Source organism: Typopeltis vanoorti, chromosome 19, assembly GCF_054136105.1.
Source record: "Typopeltis vanoorti isolate ZY-2024b chromosome 19, IOZ_Tvanoo_1.0, whole genome shotgun sequence".
NCBI lineage: Eukaryota > Metazoa > Arthropoda > Arachnida > Uropygi > Thelyphonidae > Typopeltis > Typopeltis vanoorti.
The window spans coordinates 97,785,500-97,802,316 of NC_143567.1; the positions used below are offsets into that span (position 1 = coordinate 97,785,500).

Below are 16,817 nucleotides of genomic sequence, written 5' to 3' on the forward strand. Positions count from 1 at the left end.
CGCAGAGCATATTCCCTTTATCTGTTTTTGTACTCAAGATTCCAGAGTTTTTGGATAGTCTTTAATGTTTTCTTATCACCCTTATCTAGGTGACTAGACTTGTGCACAGAAATGTAGAGGGGGGGGGCCCCTGATTATGACCTCATACAGTGGAACTCTTACTTTCTTATCCCTACTTATCAGTATCCTTCTCATTATTGCAGCAATCTTCTCATTATTACAGCTTTTGATGTGTTCCCTGAAACTTCAGCTCTCTATCCACGAACCCTCCTGGATACCTGTCCTCTACCTCCTGTAGCAGAGGTCATTTAGTATGGTAAATCTCATTTTATCTTTGCTGCTTGTAGGCTTGACTTCATACTTAATAACACTGCACTGACATTCCATTCCTGAAGTGCCAACTTATTCAAATCCACTTTTTAGATTGCTCTTCCCAATTTAGCATTATCAGCATACAGCTGAATATCTCCTTTTAGACCTTGAACTATATTATCAGTATGTAGATTAAACAACAGTAGACTCAAAACAGAACACTGCATTCTCCTCCTTTCCACCTTTCTCTTTTGACAATTGAATTTTATACGCAGTTTGCTGGTTCCTGTCTACCAACTATTCTGTAATAGTGCTACCAACTGACTATCCCCCCCCCCTCCTGCTCAATTTCAACAGCAGTTTATCATGTAATAGTCTATCCTGTCTGATACATTTGTCACTTTGTCGAATATAACCAGGTTATTGAGACAAGACTTACTCTTAATAAATCCATGATGAAAAAAGATATCTAGAACGATGTTTGTTCTCATCAATCCAAATTTACATTCTATCTTAAACTGCCTCTCTATTACCTTCACCACCACAAATGATATGATAACTAAACTAGCTTATCATTTGACTCCTCTGATATGGATTCTCCGTTATGAATTAGCACTGTTTTCCCTGCCTTCAATTTCTCTCATTCTTCTGGGACTATTTCTGTGGCAATACTCTTGTTCAACAACTAAGTTAAGGACATAATCATTTCCTTTGCACATTCTCTTAATATATCCCATCCAGTCCCACAGCCTTATTAACATCCCATCCCATTCATGTGTCATCTCCTATCCAGGAGGTTGGCTACCATGATGTGACTATGGACATAACAACATGTGATGAGGACCCTGTCTCTTCCACATATTGTCATAAGTATTCATGGCTGTAAATCCGTGTGTGTGTGTTCACAGGGTCAATTTTCCTGTTATTAACATCAAGCTTACATACAATTTCAAATTTGAAGATATTGCTTTCCTGATATATACTTCTGATATACACTCACTTCTTCCAATCGCTTAGCTTGAAATACCCTGAGAAAATACTCATTGAATAATTTTATAACTTCTGTTTCACTGCTCTTGTCATCTTCCTAGCCTGTGTTTTATATTCCTTATGCCACTGGGGATACCTGATTCTTTATCTCCTCCATAATGTCTTCTTTTGCCTGCCCCTCATCTGATTCCATGATTCATCTCCATTTTATCTCTACTTTATCTCCTAATATAGGAATGACATGTTTATCAAGATTACCATTACCCAGGCAACTCATAGAAATATCTCAGCCTCAAATCATTTTTTCTGCAATTCATAAACTAGATTTCAACAATCAGGATGATTTGAGTTGCATTTTTTGCAACATGCCAACTAGTTTGGTCATCAACTACACCGTTAAAAATTTTTCCATTTTGGCAATAAGGGCAATAATTGTAGTATTAACTGTATAGCACTTTTCACTGAGAACCTTATCTTTATGTCCAATTACTGATGTTACAGTAAGTTTAGCCTGTGGCACATCACAGTGTTCAATACACCATCACTAAATGTAATTATTTTTAGCCTTAGTATGTAACATATGGTTTATGCATCTTTTTCTTTTTATCGGAAACAACAGCACCCTTACTTTGAATTTAATCTGCCATTAGAACAAATACACAGTTTGTAATTTGCAGCGAAACATCAAAACACACACAGAGAGAGAGATGCAGTGATCAACGATGTCATAAACAAACAGTTCACAAAACTGCATGTTGGATGCACAGGATTCATGTCGTTAAATGAGTCAAAGTGAATGTAGCGTCACATAAATGGGCATTGGTCATAATTGAAGACTGTTGTATGAGCAGATTGTTGTGAAGAGGAGCATCATAATGGGAGAATTGTGGGTGAGGCATTTTAAAATTTGCATACCTCTAGCCTCACCTGCAATTCTTCCACATCTCCTTTATCTCCATGTTTCCAACCTCCTTCCCCCCCTCCTTTCAGTCATACACTTCAGCAGTAATACAAATGTATATCGCTATGCACTGGATGCCACTGAATAAGAAGACAACCAGTTCATCCTACAAAGGTATGCCCAAAATTATTATTCTCATATATTCTTCATGTATCTGTCTTTAAAACATCATCAATACCCAAAAAATTGACTAAAAAGCCAATGACACAAAAAAGGGGTACTCCTAAACAAAAATAGGCAAAAATAGCCATAAAAATTAATAATGTTCATGTTTTCTTTTAAGTTGATCTTATTTGTTAAGTCATTTGATCAACTCTTATGTTACTTTTATGTTTCAGATGGAACTAGAATTGCATCTTCTACTAGTATAGCATCTTTAATGCAGAGTGATTTTCATCTTATAATAAATGACCGAATATATTATGTGAATCCTCCAGAAACAGGTAAGAAATAGGTTTTGATTTTCAGAGGATTTATTATATAATACCTGATTTTTAAGGCAGATGAGCATGAAACCAAGTTGTTATTGGCAAATTATTACATAATTATTATCATTGTATTGTAACTTTAAATTTCTGATATTGCATTACATAATATGCAGTATTGCATTCACATATATTCATTTTATGTGAATCCCACCCATGAAAGTTATAAACCCATCGTATATTAGTACTTTGGGTGGTCTAAGGATTAGATAATCTTCAAGCAATCCTGCTCTCACTCTTTTGGATACGCTGGAAAGTTTTATCGTTTTAAAATTGACTATATATTTTCATGTAGGGGGGGGAAAAAAGGAATGTGTATGAAAGCAGCATAAATTATGAGTTTACTCTGGAGCATTTTAGTATTTTATGATGTACTTGAACGTATGGAATTAGATATCTGGTTTCAAAATTATTTGGTCCTTTTCAGGTAAAAATTAAGGAAGCATTGAGTAAGATATGTTTATTTTATTATTATTATTACACCCTTCATAGAGTTAGCAGACTCATTGTAGGAGGTTCATTCAACTGACAACATATTTATCATATTGAATCTTAAATCTTTAACACTCTCTACATTAACAACATATTCCTTAATGCATTCCATTCACTCAAAAAAATCTGCTCTCGCCCCCTCTTCACCACACTCCTAACTTAACTTCCAGGGATGACCTCTGGTTCTTCCCCTCTTGCCTTCTACTCTTTTTATAATCCCCCTTGGGATTAATCTGATAAAATCCCCTGACTAATTTAAATGTCTCTATCGTATCACTTTTGATCCTATCTACCAAATTCTCCAATCCACATTTCTTCAACCTCTCTCTCTCTCCATAGCCAACATTGTCTTAGTCACTCATCTCTGGAACCCTCCAATATTTCCACATCTTCAGCAGTAATACAAATGTATATCACCACACTGGATACTGCTGAATAAGAAGACAACTGGGAACATCCTACAAAGGTATGTCTGAAATTATTCTTCATGTATCTGTCTTTAAAACATCAGTAATGCCCTAAAAAAATTGACTAAAAAGCCAGTGACATTATAAAAAGATATACTCCTAAACAAAAATAGGCAAAAATAGCCATAAAAATTAATATTTATTTAGAAGAGTAACATGGAAAATTTTCCAGAAATATTATACCTATAATATTCAGGTGATAAGTCTAAGCACAGTAGTACAAGTGTTATCTGACCAGTGTATAAAATACAGTGGCTCAACTATTTCCTTATCTTGACGTGCAAGTATACTTCTTATAGCTACACCACGATGTGCTGTCTTTGCAACACTCACAATATGCCCTCTAAACTTCGCTTTACTGTCAGCCATCACTCCCAAATATCAAATCTCATCCACTTCCCACAATACAGTGTCATCAATATAGTACACAGTGTTATATTTCTGCACTTCAAAAGGCAACACTTTGTACTTATTAATGTTAAAACTACAACCCCACAGCTTTATTCAAATCAAAAGTCTATTCAAATCTTCCTGAAGGAAATTAACATCAGCAGTGCTACTTATAATTCTCTCCACTTTGCATCAGTAGATAGCTGAAGATCCCTTCAGTCCACATATAATATCATTTACAAAAACAAGTTAAATAGCAGAGGCCCAAGAACAGAACATTGAGGCATGCCACTGGCTACCCTCCTTTTTTTCAGATACTATTCCATCATTATACTATTTATTTGCATCCTCTTTCGCTTGTACACCAACTTATGTGGTAATGTAATCTATCAAACACTTTTTGGGAGGGATTTACTGAGACTGTCTCAGCAGTAGTTTGAGAAGATGTGAGATGTTACAGTAGCCATCAGGATTCAAAACTGGTTAGATATTTCTGTTGGAAATAAGGTTAGGTCAACTTTGTCATTAAATCAGAAATCACATGTCATTTGCCTCGAGGCATGTTTTCTATTCTCAGCATTTTTGAATCTGTTTTGAAATTTCTGATTAGGTTCTTTATAACATTTATTGTTTAAGCGCCTTCGTAGCGCAATTGAAAGAATGACGGAATGTTTCGTACTTTGATTTGGAAAAGACCTGAGATCAGTTCCCATCGTGAGGAAAAGAATCTTCATGTAGGCTTCTTTCAATTGAAGGTAAATTAGTTGATCTCATACAGCGGCAGCACAATTTTTTAAGCACCTCCATAGTGCAATTGGAAAAACAATGGTATGGTGCGTCCTTCAGTCAGAAAAGGCATAAGTTTAATTCTTGTTGTGACAAGAGGAATATGTTTGTTTTTTCAATTGAAAATGAGTTAGTTGACCTCATACAGAGGTAGCAGGTTTTTTCCCTCCCAGAAACTTGGATTTTTCATCCCACACACAGACAAATCGGCCTTCAGAACACTTGCAATTTACAGACGAAAAAATACTAGTGATGGTGGTGGACAGTAGATGCTGTTGGTGTAGGTGGTGATGGTAGTGGTGGTCCAGTGTAATTGGTGGATTAAGTAGTGGAGATAGAGAATTGTAAAGTAGGTACCACAAAATAATAATAACTGTGACATTAAGTTAAGGGGATAATAAATCCCTCATTATTTTAAAGCTGGATACGAAACTCGGAGATCGAAATCTAAGAGTTTCATGCTGAAGAACTATTGGCGAGTCCAAGTGTAAGTCACCACCTGGGTGGTACAACACTAGGGCAACTCGGAGCAAAGGTGGAGCAAGCTCCATCACTATCCTTAATATTTTCTCATAATGTAAAATGCAGCTCCTAGGAGATGTATTACTGTTTTACATTATGAGGAGAGGTCACTATCCAGACCGGTTTTGACCTTTATTGAGGTCTCATCAGTGAGTAGGTAGACTTGGATAATACCAAGGTTTAAGTGAACCGAACTTACATATACCCCTACTAACGAATTGCTAGACCGGTGTACCCATATAATATTATTACTGCAATAAAGAGCCAAGAGGCTATTTTTCTGGCAGCATAAATTAAGTTAAGGGGATAATAAATCCCTCATTATTTTAAAGCTGGATACGAAACTCGGAGATCGAAATCTAAGAGTTTCATGCCAAAGAACTATCGGCCAGTCCAAGCGTAAGTCAACACCTGGGTGGTACAATACTAGGGCAACTGTCTGGCAATTCATTAGTAGGGGTATATGTAAGTTTGGTTCACTTAAAACTTGGTATTATTCAAGTCTACGTACTCACTGATGAGACCTCAAGAAAGGTCAAAACCGGTCTGGGTAGTGACCTCTCCTCATAATGTAAAACAGTAATACATCTCCTAGGAGCTGCATTTTACATTATGAGAAAATATTAAGGATAGTGATGGATCTTGCTCCACCTTTGCTCCGAGTTGCCCTAGTGTTGTACCACCCAGGTGTTGACTTATGCTTGGACTCGCCGATAGCTCTTCAGCATGAAACTCTTAGATTTCGATCTCCGTGTTTTCTCTCCGGCTTTAAAATAATGAGAGATTTATTATCCCCTTAACTTAATTTACGCCGCCAGAAAAATAGCCTCTTGGCTCTTTTTCATAATAACTGTGACAGTCCTTAGTACAGGCAGAACAAAAAAAAAAATTGAAATGCAATAGTTTTAAACAAGTTAATCAGAAATACAAAACAGATTTAAATATGAAGGCAGTTAAGACATGCTTTACTCTGATCTGAAATAACTTGAAGATATGGTTTATCTGCTTAGATGGCTGATAAAAGGTAAAAGTGGAATGAGAAGAGCAAGGATTTTCATTTATGATGAAGAATCAGAGAAGTTAAAACATTAATTGAATCAAGTAAAAAAAGAATAATAATTTCAGAGGTATCTTAATAATACCAAAATTATTACTATTTAATCGTACATAGTTCAGAACATGGGATAAGTGGATGTTGGAAGGAAGGCATCACTGTGGACAAAATTGAGATTGGTTAGCATTATCCAGTAAGTAAGCAAATGGTTTTTTTTTACATCATTATAATGCAATCAAAAGGTGTGTCATCTCTGTTAGTGAGTCAACACAATCTGAAAAAGGGAGTCAGCTTAAATTATTACGATTAATGTCACTAGAATGATTTCGCTTTTAATGAAGTCAGATTAGGGAGTAGCAAGATTTAGAGAATCGAAGTGGTTTGTGATTTGTAAAGTTAGAATGATGTTGAAGACATTCAGTGAAATTAACAGAATGGAGTAAAAAAAATTGAGCTTAAGAAGATCAGAAAGAGGTGATTTTTTATTTAGGCATTCTCTGATATGGGATAATAAAGTGATCTAAAGTGCAAATACATTCAGACCAGAAAGAACATAAGCGGTTCATGAACAAGTGAAAGATGGTGGAGGAGGAAATGATAGATAAATTTCATTTAGTAAAGGGAAGTGTAAGTCATTGAATTAGTATGACCTCACTGATGTTGGAACTGTGATATGTGAAATAAAATCTGGAGATTTTGGGAAGAAATAGACTTTTTTGTCCTAAGTGTAAGTTTACTATTTGTAGTCTTATTTTTTTTTTTTTGAGTATGAAGTAAGAATTTTGGCTACTATACCGTTTCAAAAATTATATATACACCTGAATATTTCACAAATTTTTATCTCTATAAACCTTGATCCTTGATCTTTTGGCCCTGATTACACATGCGTTCATGGGAAGACTTTCCACTAAATGTTCATAATCGAATATGCTTTTCATGCCATTTCTCCCAGGTAATCGGTTTCCATAGTAAAGCAAACTTTAGAACTGCTTTCCAGATGTGTGAGATGGATATAGTTAGGTTGTTTTTTCCAGCTAATGCTGTATGTAAATCCATGAAATGGTCTATTCATAAATATTCAAATATGCAAGAGCTGTGCTGTAGGAGACCTGTTGTCATATGATTCACACTACAGCTTTCCAGTGGTCTGCTGACTAATCTTAGTAGTAAACCTTCCAACATGAAAATTGAATCTAAGTATTGCTGAGTGTCTGCAGTGATATTTGGTCTGTATGTAGTAGCCTTTCTATGAAAATAAGGGTGAATGCTTCAGTTTATAATATTTTTCTTGCATAAGCCATAGCTGTTCATGTCCTGTAATAAATTTAGTTTAATCTCAGAATGAGAGAGAGATTTAGAAAGTTTTTTAACTTGGGTATATTATGTATTCAAGATACCAAGTAATTTTATATAAACTTGGTTTTTAATCCTATTTCTCGAGTAAGCAAACGAACAAGTAAGTCAAGTTTGCATCTGCACGTAGTCCAAATCTGAGGCAACTCATGGTAAAGGTGGATTAAGCTCTGATCACTTTCCTTAGTATTTTTCCCTTAATGTAAAGCACATCCCCTTGCAGAGATGTTAAGTATCTTCAACACTGAGGCAACTCGTGGCAAAGTTGGACTAAGCTCTCTCATCACTTGTCTTAGTATCTCCCATGATGCAAAGCACATCTCCTTGCGGACATGTATAATGCTATGCATTAAGGGAAGGGCCACTACCCAGACCGGTTTCAACTTTTATTGAGGTCTCATCAGTGGGAGCCAGACCCAGAGGTGGTGATACTAAGGTGGAAGTAATGGAGAAGTCACATTTACCTATACGAGTTGCCAAAAGGTGTTTCACCTTATTAAATTACTCTGGATTTAGAGAAAGATGTTGGAAGTTTTTTTTCACTTGGTTAGACTATAATAGCACTATATTATACATGTCTGCAAGGAGATGTGCTTTGCATCATGGGAGATACTAAGACAAGTGATGAGAGCTTAGTCCACCTTTGCCACGAGTTTCCTCAGTCCTGAAGATACTTCAGGTGCAAACTTTGTTTGCTTACACTTGGATAAAGGATTAAACTAAATTTATTATAGTCTAAGCAAGTGAAAAAAACAAAAAAACTTCCAGCATGTTCATGTCCTGAACTTCTGATTGAGAGAATCCACTGCATGATGTGAGAAAGGAATGTACAACTTTTGAGGTCAATTTGAAGTCATAATGGTGACCATTAAGATGATAACCCTTAAGATGACAACATTAAATTGTCAGCAACAGCTGATCTCTTAGCTGTAATTGTGTTCAAATTGCATGGAACTGATTGATGACTAATACGATAGTTTATGATAACACCTTATCAGAAGTTGGTTACCTCTAAATCACATCCCATTTCCAGTATTATACACAAATAGTCATTTAGTGTGTATTCCTTTGCTTTTATACCTTCTTGTAACACCTGAATTGTTGCTAGCACAGCATTAGAGAAAAATAAAGATTCCACATAGTTTTTATTTTAATATAAAGAAATATGATATTCTTCAAAGTGTGCCCTTAGCAGTATTTTCTTCTACCCACTGTTTTGAATATTACTACTCACAAAAGACTTGAAACATTGTCATGTTGAAACTTATCTCAAAAAAACTGTGCTCAGTTATAAACCATGTCAAGTAAAATTTGCCAATATCAAATATAAGTGTACAAGGAGGAGGGGGGGGGAGAAATCTCAAATTTTTGTTGTGCCGTACTTTGTAGCTATAGTCAATGAGACTGTCATTTTCAGGTGCATAGTTGAAGAGAGTGGTATACCACTCAAATGGAAGTACACGGGAAAGTAACCAACCATTGCATCTTCGCGTGTGAAGTTGAAAGATACAGAATTGATTTTTTTTTTCTGAAGGGCAAACCATTATTAAAGGATGATAGAAAGAAAAGGAGGTACCTGACCTTGAGTTTGGTGGTTTGTGATGCTTTTATCAAGCCCCCCCCACACACACATGAAAGGTTGCAAGACCTATAACACTACAGTGCTGTGTGTGTGTGGGTAAATGATTAAAAAAAAAAGAAGTAGTCTATTTATGTTTCTTAAAGAATTGAGGTTGTACTTGGTGGGAAAAAATAGTATGGGGAAAGATTTTTCTAAAGAATTGACATGGATGGAATGAAGGAAGAGGATAAGTTCATTCAATATATTTAGAGTTGGACAGTGTATGGGTGTTGGCCAGTGGCTGTTCTATTTCTTATATAGTTAGAAGAAAGTGGAGGAATGGTGGTGGCCAGATCAGAAGAGCAATGCCCATGAAACTACCTATAGAAAAGAGACAGAGTACCTATGGGAAAGTGACTGAAGGGAGTCTGTGAAGGAAGATTACCTATTAAACAGATTGTTCTCTTCTTGTATCATCAAGAATTCTTAAGGAGGTTTTGGGTGCACCACCCCAAATGTGGGAACAATATTTCAAGGTTGGTTTGATCTGAGACATAAAGTTTTAGGAGTTGAGAGGAAGAGAAGTAATGTTTTGAATAGAAAAGCACACCAAGCTGTTTAGAGGCTGAGGAGGCTACGTGTGTAATGTGTTTGTGCTAAGATAAACTGAATGTGATAGTCAGCCCAAGAAACGTAAGCTGATCTTGAAAAGAAATCAGAACATTATCTAAAGTAAGAGAGAATGAAGTAGGTAATAAGACAGGCTTGAGTTTTTATGGAATTAAAATTTATTAAGTTGTCTTAAAACCATTTGAGGATGTTGTGGAGGTCAGTGTTGGTCACTGATTATGGAAGATATCAAGGCTTCTATCATTTGAGTACAGGAAAACCTCATTTAACGCAAATTCGATATGCGCGATAATCAGTTAACGCAATTGAGTGAAATGATACTGTTTCCCCCTTTAAGTGAGTGATTAATCAGTCTAACATGAAATTTTTTGTTGCCAATCTGCAGCGAGCGGAAAACCTGGAAGTCATTAAGAGACAGTAAAGTCTCATTAATTCAGGAGGGTGCATATGAAGAAGATAAGGAGTGTGAACAAGAAGAGAATGTTATTACTAAGAAGCTGCAAAAGAACTTGAGCTAGTTTTCAGTCAGATTGAGCATGCTAAGGAAACGTCGACGAAATTGGTCTCTATTTCATCGACTAAAACTAAAGCATCTCAACCAGTATACAAAGTATCTAAAGATCGTCTTATACTTTTATTAGGAGGCAGTGCAGACAGCAACTTTAAACTCAAGCCTATGTTAGTTTATCGTGCACAAAATCCAAGAGCTAATATTATTGAAGAAATCAGCACAATTGGAAAAGAACTTGGATTTAATGAACTGGATAATGAAGATGTGAGAAATTTGCTCGATTCCCATTCAGAATAGTTAAACGAGAATGATTTCCAGCTAGAAGAACAGCGTGCATATGAAGAAGATAAGGAGTGCGAACAAAAAGAGAATGTTATTACTAAGAAGCTAACTGCAAAAGAACTTGAGCTAGTTTTCAATCAGATTGAGCATGCTAAGGAAATTTTTGATGCTGATCCTGATATGGAACGAAGCTTCAAAGTCCACTGAATTCTTGATAAAGTGATCACCAGCTATCGCAAATTACATGACAAGATGAAAAAGTCAACCACTATTCAAACATCTTTACTTAATTTTTTTGTAAAAAAAGTAGCTCAATCAAATGTTTAGACATTAAATAAAAATTTAAGCAATTGATTTTTATTAGCTTTGATGATTTTATCTTTTAATGTAGCTTATACTGTAATTTTGTTTCCAAATTTACGTTAACTGATGGATGAATTATAATTATTCCTATTGTTTATTGTGTTTGCTTAATACGATTTTGCTTATTGTGCATTAATTGATGGTTTAATTATTTGCGTTAAGTGAGGTTTTCCTGTACTTCAGGATTTCTTGAATGAGGAAGAGGAACGAAGAGTGCTGTCATCAGCAAAACTTTTGATAGGATTTTAAGTCAAAGAGAGAGAAGGTCATCGAGGTGCATGAATGAGGGTTCTATTCACTCATCTTATGAGAGGAAGCCATTCCCCATGAAATGCAATGAACAACCAGTGGATTACGGAAGCATGTAATCCAATCACAAAGTGTAGGAGGTTGGCCATAAGATGGTAGCTTGTTCAGGAGGCCTTGATGCTAGACATGATCTAATGCCTTTGAAATATTAAGGGTGACAACACGAGTTTCTCCAAATCTTTCTACGGGCCGTGTTCAAAGATGGGTGAGATTGGTGAGAAGGTCAGCTGTAGAACAAGAATGGCAGAATTGTGATCGATAATTAATTGATGAGTCTGTAAGCGAAGAAGCTGGTTGTTGATAACCTTCTCTGTCACTTTTGAAAGTACTGAAGCGAGAACAATGAGATGAAAGTTTGATGGCTGACTTTTGTCTCTATTTTTTGGGTATAGGCTGCTTCCATGCTGTTGGGTAGATAGCAGTAGAATATGATAGCTTATTAGGAGATACAGGATGGGTATTAATTATGAGGGACAAGTTTTGAACACATCTGGACCAGGAGCCTTATTATTATTATTACCACGGGCTACTCCAGGAGTCCTTAGACTCATCGAGGGAGGCCCTAAACATCATGTTCACACAGCTGTTCAACATTCTCACAGTATCTATCATACCTTGCCTTGAACTCACTCACTGTCATAGCACCCACAACAGACTCTGGCAGCTTATTCCACTCATTTACCACTCTAAAAGTAAAGAACCCAGCTCTAACACCCCTGCTAACCACGCTCTTGCCCAGCTTCCATGGGTGTCCCCTAGTTCTCCCACCACCTATTAATATCAAGGTTAATCAGAGTTTTTGTGATTTCCTTCTGGTGAAAGTTCATAAACATACAATGGGTAGTTTGTAGTAATCTTTTGCTTGGAGAACCAAGGCAAATCACAAAAGCGATTTGCCTTGGTTCTTGAAGCAAAAGTTGGAGGAAAAAACTGATGCTGAGAGGTCTACCTTTTCCTTGGGTGAAGTCACCATGGTACTATCAGAATGCAAGAGATGTGAAAACAGGGAATGGCAGAAGTTATGTCCAGCATCCTTAGTGTGGGACCAGAAGGCTTGACTGTCAGTTGAGTAGGAGTTAAGTTTACTGCATGTCATTCTTATGAAGTCTGCTTTGGAATCATTAACTTTTTTAGACTTTTTTCAAGCTATTTATGTAAGTTGAATGAGAAGTAGGAGTTTTTAATTTAAGCCATTGAACATATGCTGCATTTTTATCAAATAAATGTTTCATCAAATATTGCATCACATCTGTATAATTATGACAGTTTCACTCTTTATCATTTGCTTGCACTTCTGCGTTCTTGTATGTTTTCACTCCCTCAGTCTCACTAGCTTTCAGTCCATTTCATTTATGCTATCTTTCATTTCTTCAGTCTGTTGCTCATTCGTTAACTTGTAGTCTAATAAAATATCACACTTCCTGCCAATCCATACTTTCTCTCATCTCCTGTTCAGTCTCCCCACAAACACATCTTTTACATTTTGCCACGTATACTTATTATACTCATGACATCAGACCATTTTTGAAATGTCTAGGTCATTAAACAGTACTTGATTTTCGTGGGCTTGTCTGGTTGCCCTAATCGATGCTTGTGTGGTTTACCTTGTGAGTACTGCTTTTGCCTTCTGTTCAAAGAAGGTGAGATTCAAAATTTCAGTTAATAAAGTCAGTAACAATTCCCCAAGGCCAAAAATCACACAGGCACACTAAGTTATCAAAAATAAACAATACAGTACTAAAATTCAGTATTGTAAATATATGCTTCTGAAAATTATTCTGGTATAGGAATTGAAATTTCATGGTTACAATAACTTAGATTATTTTTTCTCCCACATGATATACTTTTCTCTACAAATACAACAGTTTGTATGAGCAGTGAATTCAGCAGACACTAAAACAGTCATGGTAAAGAGAATCTTCATATGTGTGCAAGGCAGCTAATTTCATATTTGGTCTTGAAAATATTGTGGAGAATAGTTCTTTTAAGATACTGTTACTGTTTTTTTTTGAAGTATGACCAAATTACATGGCATCATAATGAACTCACAAGTAGGATTCTGGAGAAAAAGAGGAGTGATCTAAGTTATTTGAAATTCTGACCAAAGCAGGTAAGGCTATGAGGCCATTGTTATTGTGTGTTTTAATCACATGTGCTTTCTGACCAGTTTGTCTGTTTAGCAGGATGAAAATCCCAAGTTTCCAGTAGGGGGAAAACCCTGCCGCCGAATATGAGACTGGCTGACTCACATTAATTTGAGTCCTTATAAAGGCTATTTCTGTTTTAAATGGAATTCCTTCTCTTTTCAACCAAAGTGCATTGTCATGCCAAAATGAAGTTATCCAAGAAGATGATAAGATACTAAGAAGATAAGTGGTTCTTCTGTCATGTTCTATCTTCTATCAGAATCATCTTCTAATGTTAGAAGATGATTCTTCTAACATTATAAATGTGCTATAAGATGATTCTTATAGCACATTTTATTCTTCACACTACAATTTTAATACTTTAAGAAACTGTGTTCCCTTAAAGCATTAAAAGTGTAGTGTTCTTACTAGTCTCTACAAATACAATAGTTTGTATGAGCAGTGAATTCAACAGACACTAAAACAGTCATGGTAGAGAGAACCTTCATATGTGTGCAGGGACAGCTAATTTCATATATGGTCTTGAAAAATTATGTCATAATATGAAATAGGAGTACAGTGTTCCTCTTTCACTTCTGTTTAATAGTCATAATAATATTTATTATAACTAAGAACTTTTATTGTTAAAAGACCATAAGATTTAATGATTACAAATACAAAGAGCCAACAAGTTTCACTAGCTACTGTCTAGCATTTTCAAGGCTGTACTGGTGTGAAAACAAATGCATTAAGTTACATGAAAATATACACTTTAGTAACTGTTAGACCTTTACATTTGATAATTCATGTTTGATGGTGTGCATGTGTTGGAATGCTTCAGTCAGAATCTGGTACATGACCACGTGTTGTGTAGTTTTTCGCATATTGTAGTTCTGTTGAGCTGAGAGAATTGATGAGATATTTCCATATGGCTTTAAGAATAGCATCTTGATTTCTATTTAAATTATTGCCTGTGCGTAGCACCACTGCTGCTTCTTTGAAAGTTCTGTATCTGTAGTCATTCTCGATGTACGGCATAGAACTGTTTTTCCAATCTATAACATGATTTGATGTTGAGAAATGATGAGCTAAACCAGATGTGATGATTCTATTGTGATTGACATCCCCACATGTTCCTTCTGTCTTATTTCAAAGCTTCTAGAGGTCTGTCTAATGCGAGAAAGGCCACACGTGCATGGAATTTCATATACTCCCAGAAATTTGAAGAAAGGTATCTCATCTTTGGGTGATCTTAAGCCTTGTCTGATCGTGGTGGTTGGTTAAAAAACTACTCTGATGTTTTGAGCTTTTAACATTCTCCCCAGTTTTGTGGATACTGAATTAATATATGTAATGACAGCTGTGGACACTTATTGGGACTCTGTTCCAGGTTGTTGGAGGTTGTCTTTAAAAAGCAATTTGTTTAAAATGTTAGAAAGGTATCCATTCAGAGATAGTGTTAGCTATTTGTGACAGTTCTCTCTGTACATCTATTTCTTTCGAAATAGACCTTAAGGCTCTATACGGAGCATATGAATGATGCAGTGTTTTTGTGATCTGTGATGGTTAGACGAATAATGTAGATATCTAGCTGTATCTGTGGGTTTCTTATAAATGGACAGTTGGACATCTTCTCTCCTCACCAGTATGTCAAGAAAGGGTAGTTCTTTGTTCTTCTCCAGTTCCATAATGAATTTGATCTTATTATGTAGTGAGTTGATTTTATTAAGAAACACGAGAAGGTTTTGCGTATATCTTTCCAGATGATGAACATGTCATTGACATATCTCCACCAAATCGACGGTTTAGGTGAAATGGTGGAAAAAATATCCTTTTCAAGTTTTTCCATAAATAGGTCTGTGCATGGTGGTGACAAGGGGGGGGGGGGGGCTACCCATGGCTAGACCTTCTGATTGTTTGTATACTATGTTATTTACTTTGAAGAAATTTGATTTCAGGCAATGATGAAATAATTGAGTGATGTCCTGAGAGAAGAGATCTTTTATAATGTAGACCACCTCTACGACCGGTACATTACTGAATAAGGACACTACATCTAGACTAGCCATAATGTCCATTTGTGATATTTTGATACTCTTGATTGTTTTCATAAATTGTTGAGAGTTTTTAATGTAGGTCTCTGTTTGTCTAATTTTTCCTTTCATTAAATTTGCCAGATGCTTTGCTAGTAAGTACGTAGGTGAGGATCTTCCATCAACTTTTGGACGAAGTGGTACGGTTTCTTTATGAATCTTCGGTGCTGCATAAAGGCATGGAATAATAGGGTGTGAGGATTTAAGTTGTTTCTTTAGTTCATCCAACCAACCGGTCATATTCCGGATAAGAGCATTAGTCTCCAGATGATTACTCATGATGAGATTTTTATCTAAGACTTAGTAAGTGGAACTGTGTGCTAGTAACAAGTTAATCTTATTAAAGTAATCTTTAGAGTTGAGAATGACTGTTGAATTTCCTTTGTCCGCTTTGGTTATTATAATGTCTTTGTTGTTACGTAAATTGCGGATTGCTTTCTTATCATATGGAGTAGTATTAGGTATTGGTGGTTTTGCTGAGGCAAGAATAATCGTATTATTGAATCTGATAGTGTTTGCTGTAGCATCTGGAAGATGATAAAGACTTTTTTCTATCCCACATATGAAATCCATTTCAGGAATAAAATGGATTTCAAATTGCAGTTGCACCATGGTCTCACTATTAACAAAGTGATTTTCAACTTCTCAGATTACAGGCTTTCTAATCATGAATCAGAAATCCTTAAAAAGAGTTTCAACTTTGCTATCACCCCGAATTTTATTCCTAAAATGGATTTCATATGTGGGATAGAAAAAAAAGTCTATCATCTTCCAGAGGCTACAGCAAACACTATCAGATTCAATAGTATGATTATTCTTGCCTCAGCAAAACCACCAATACCTAATACTACTCCATATGATAAGAAAGCAATCTGCAATTTACGTAACAACAAAGACATTATCATAACCAAAGCGGACAAAGGAAATTCAACAGTCATTCTCAACTCGAAAGATTACTTTAATAAAATTAACTTGTTACTAGCATACAGTTCCACTTACCAAATCTTAGATAAAAATCCCATCATGAGTAATCATCTGGAGACTAACGCTCTTATCCACAACATGACAGGTTGGTCGGATGAACTAAAAAAACAACTTAAATCCTTACACCCTATTACTCACCGCCTTTA

The 16,817-nt window shown here is 35.8% G+C and overlaps 1 protein-coding gene across 2 annotated transcripts in view; it reads left to right on the top strand.

The window, feature by feature from the left end:
• LOC150096381 (calcium uniporter protein, mitochondrial-like) overlaps positions 1 to 16,817 on the top strand; it is a 147,687-nt gene that overhangs the window by 68,347 nt on the left and 62,523 nt on the right. For both annotated transcript variants that reach the window (XM_090409152.1, XM_090409153.1), the window contains one exon: positions 2,602 to 2,706. In XM_090409152.1, coding sequence (XP_090265278.1) covers positions 2,602 to 2,706 — 105 coding nt within the window. The remainder of the gene's footprint in view (positions 1 to 2,601; positions 2,707 to 16,817) is intronic.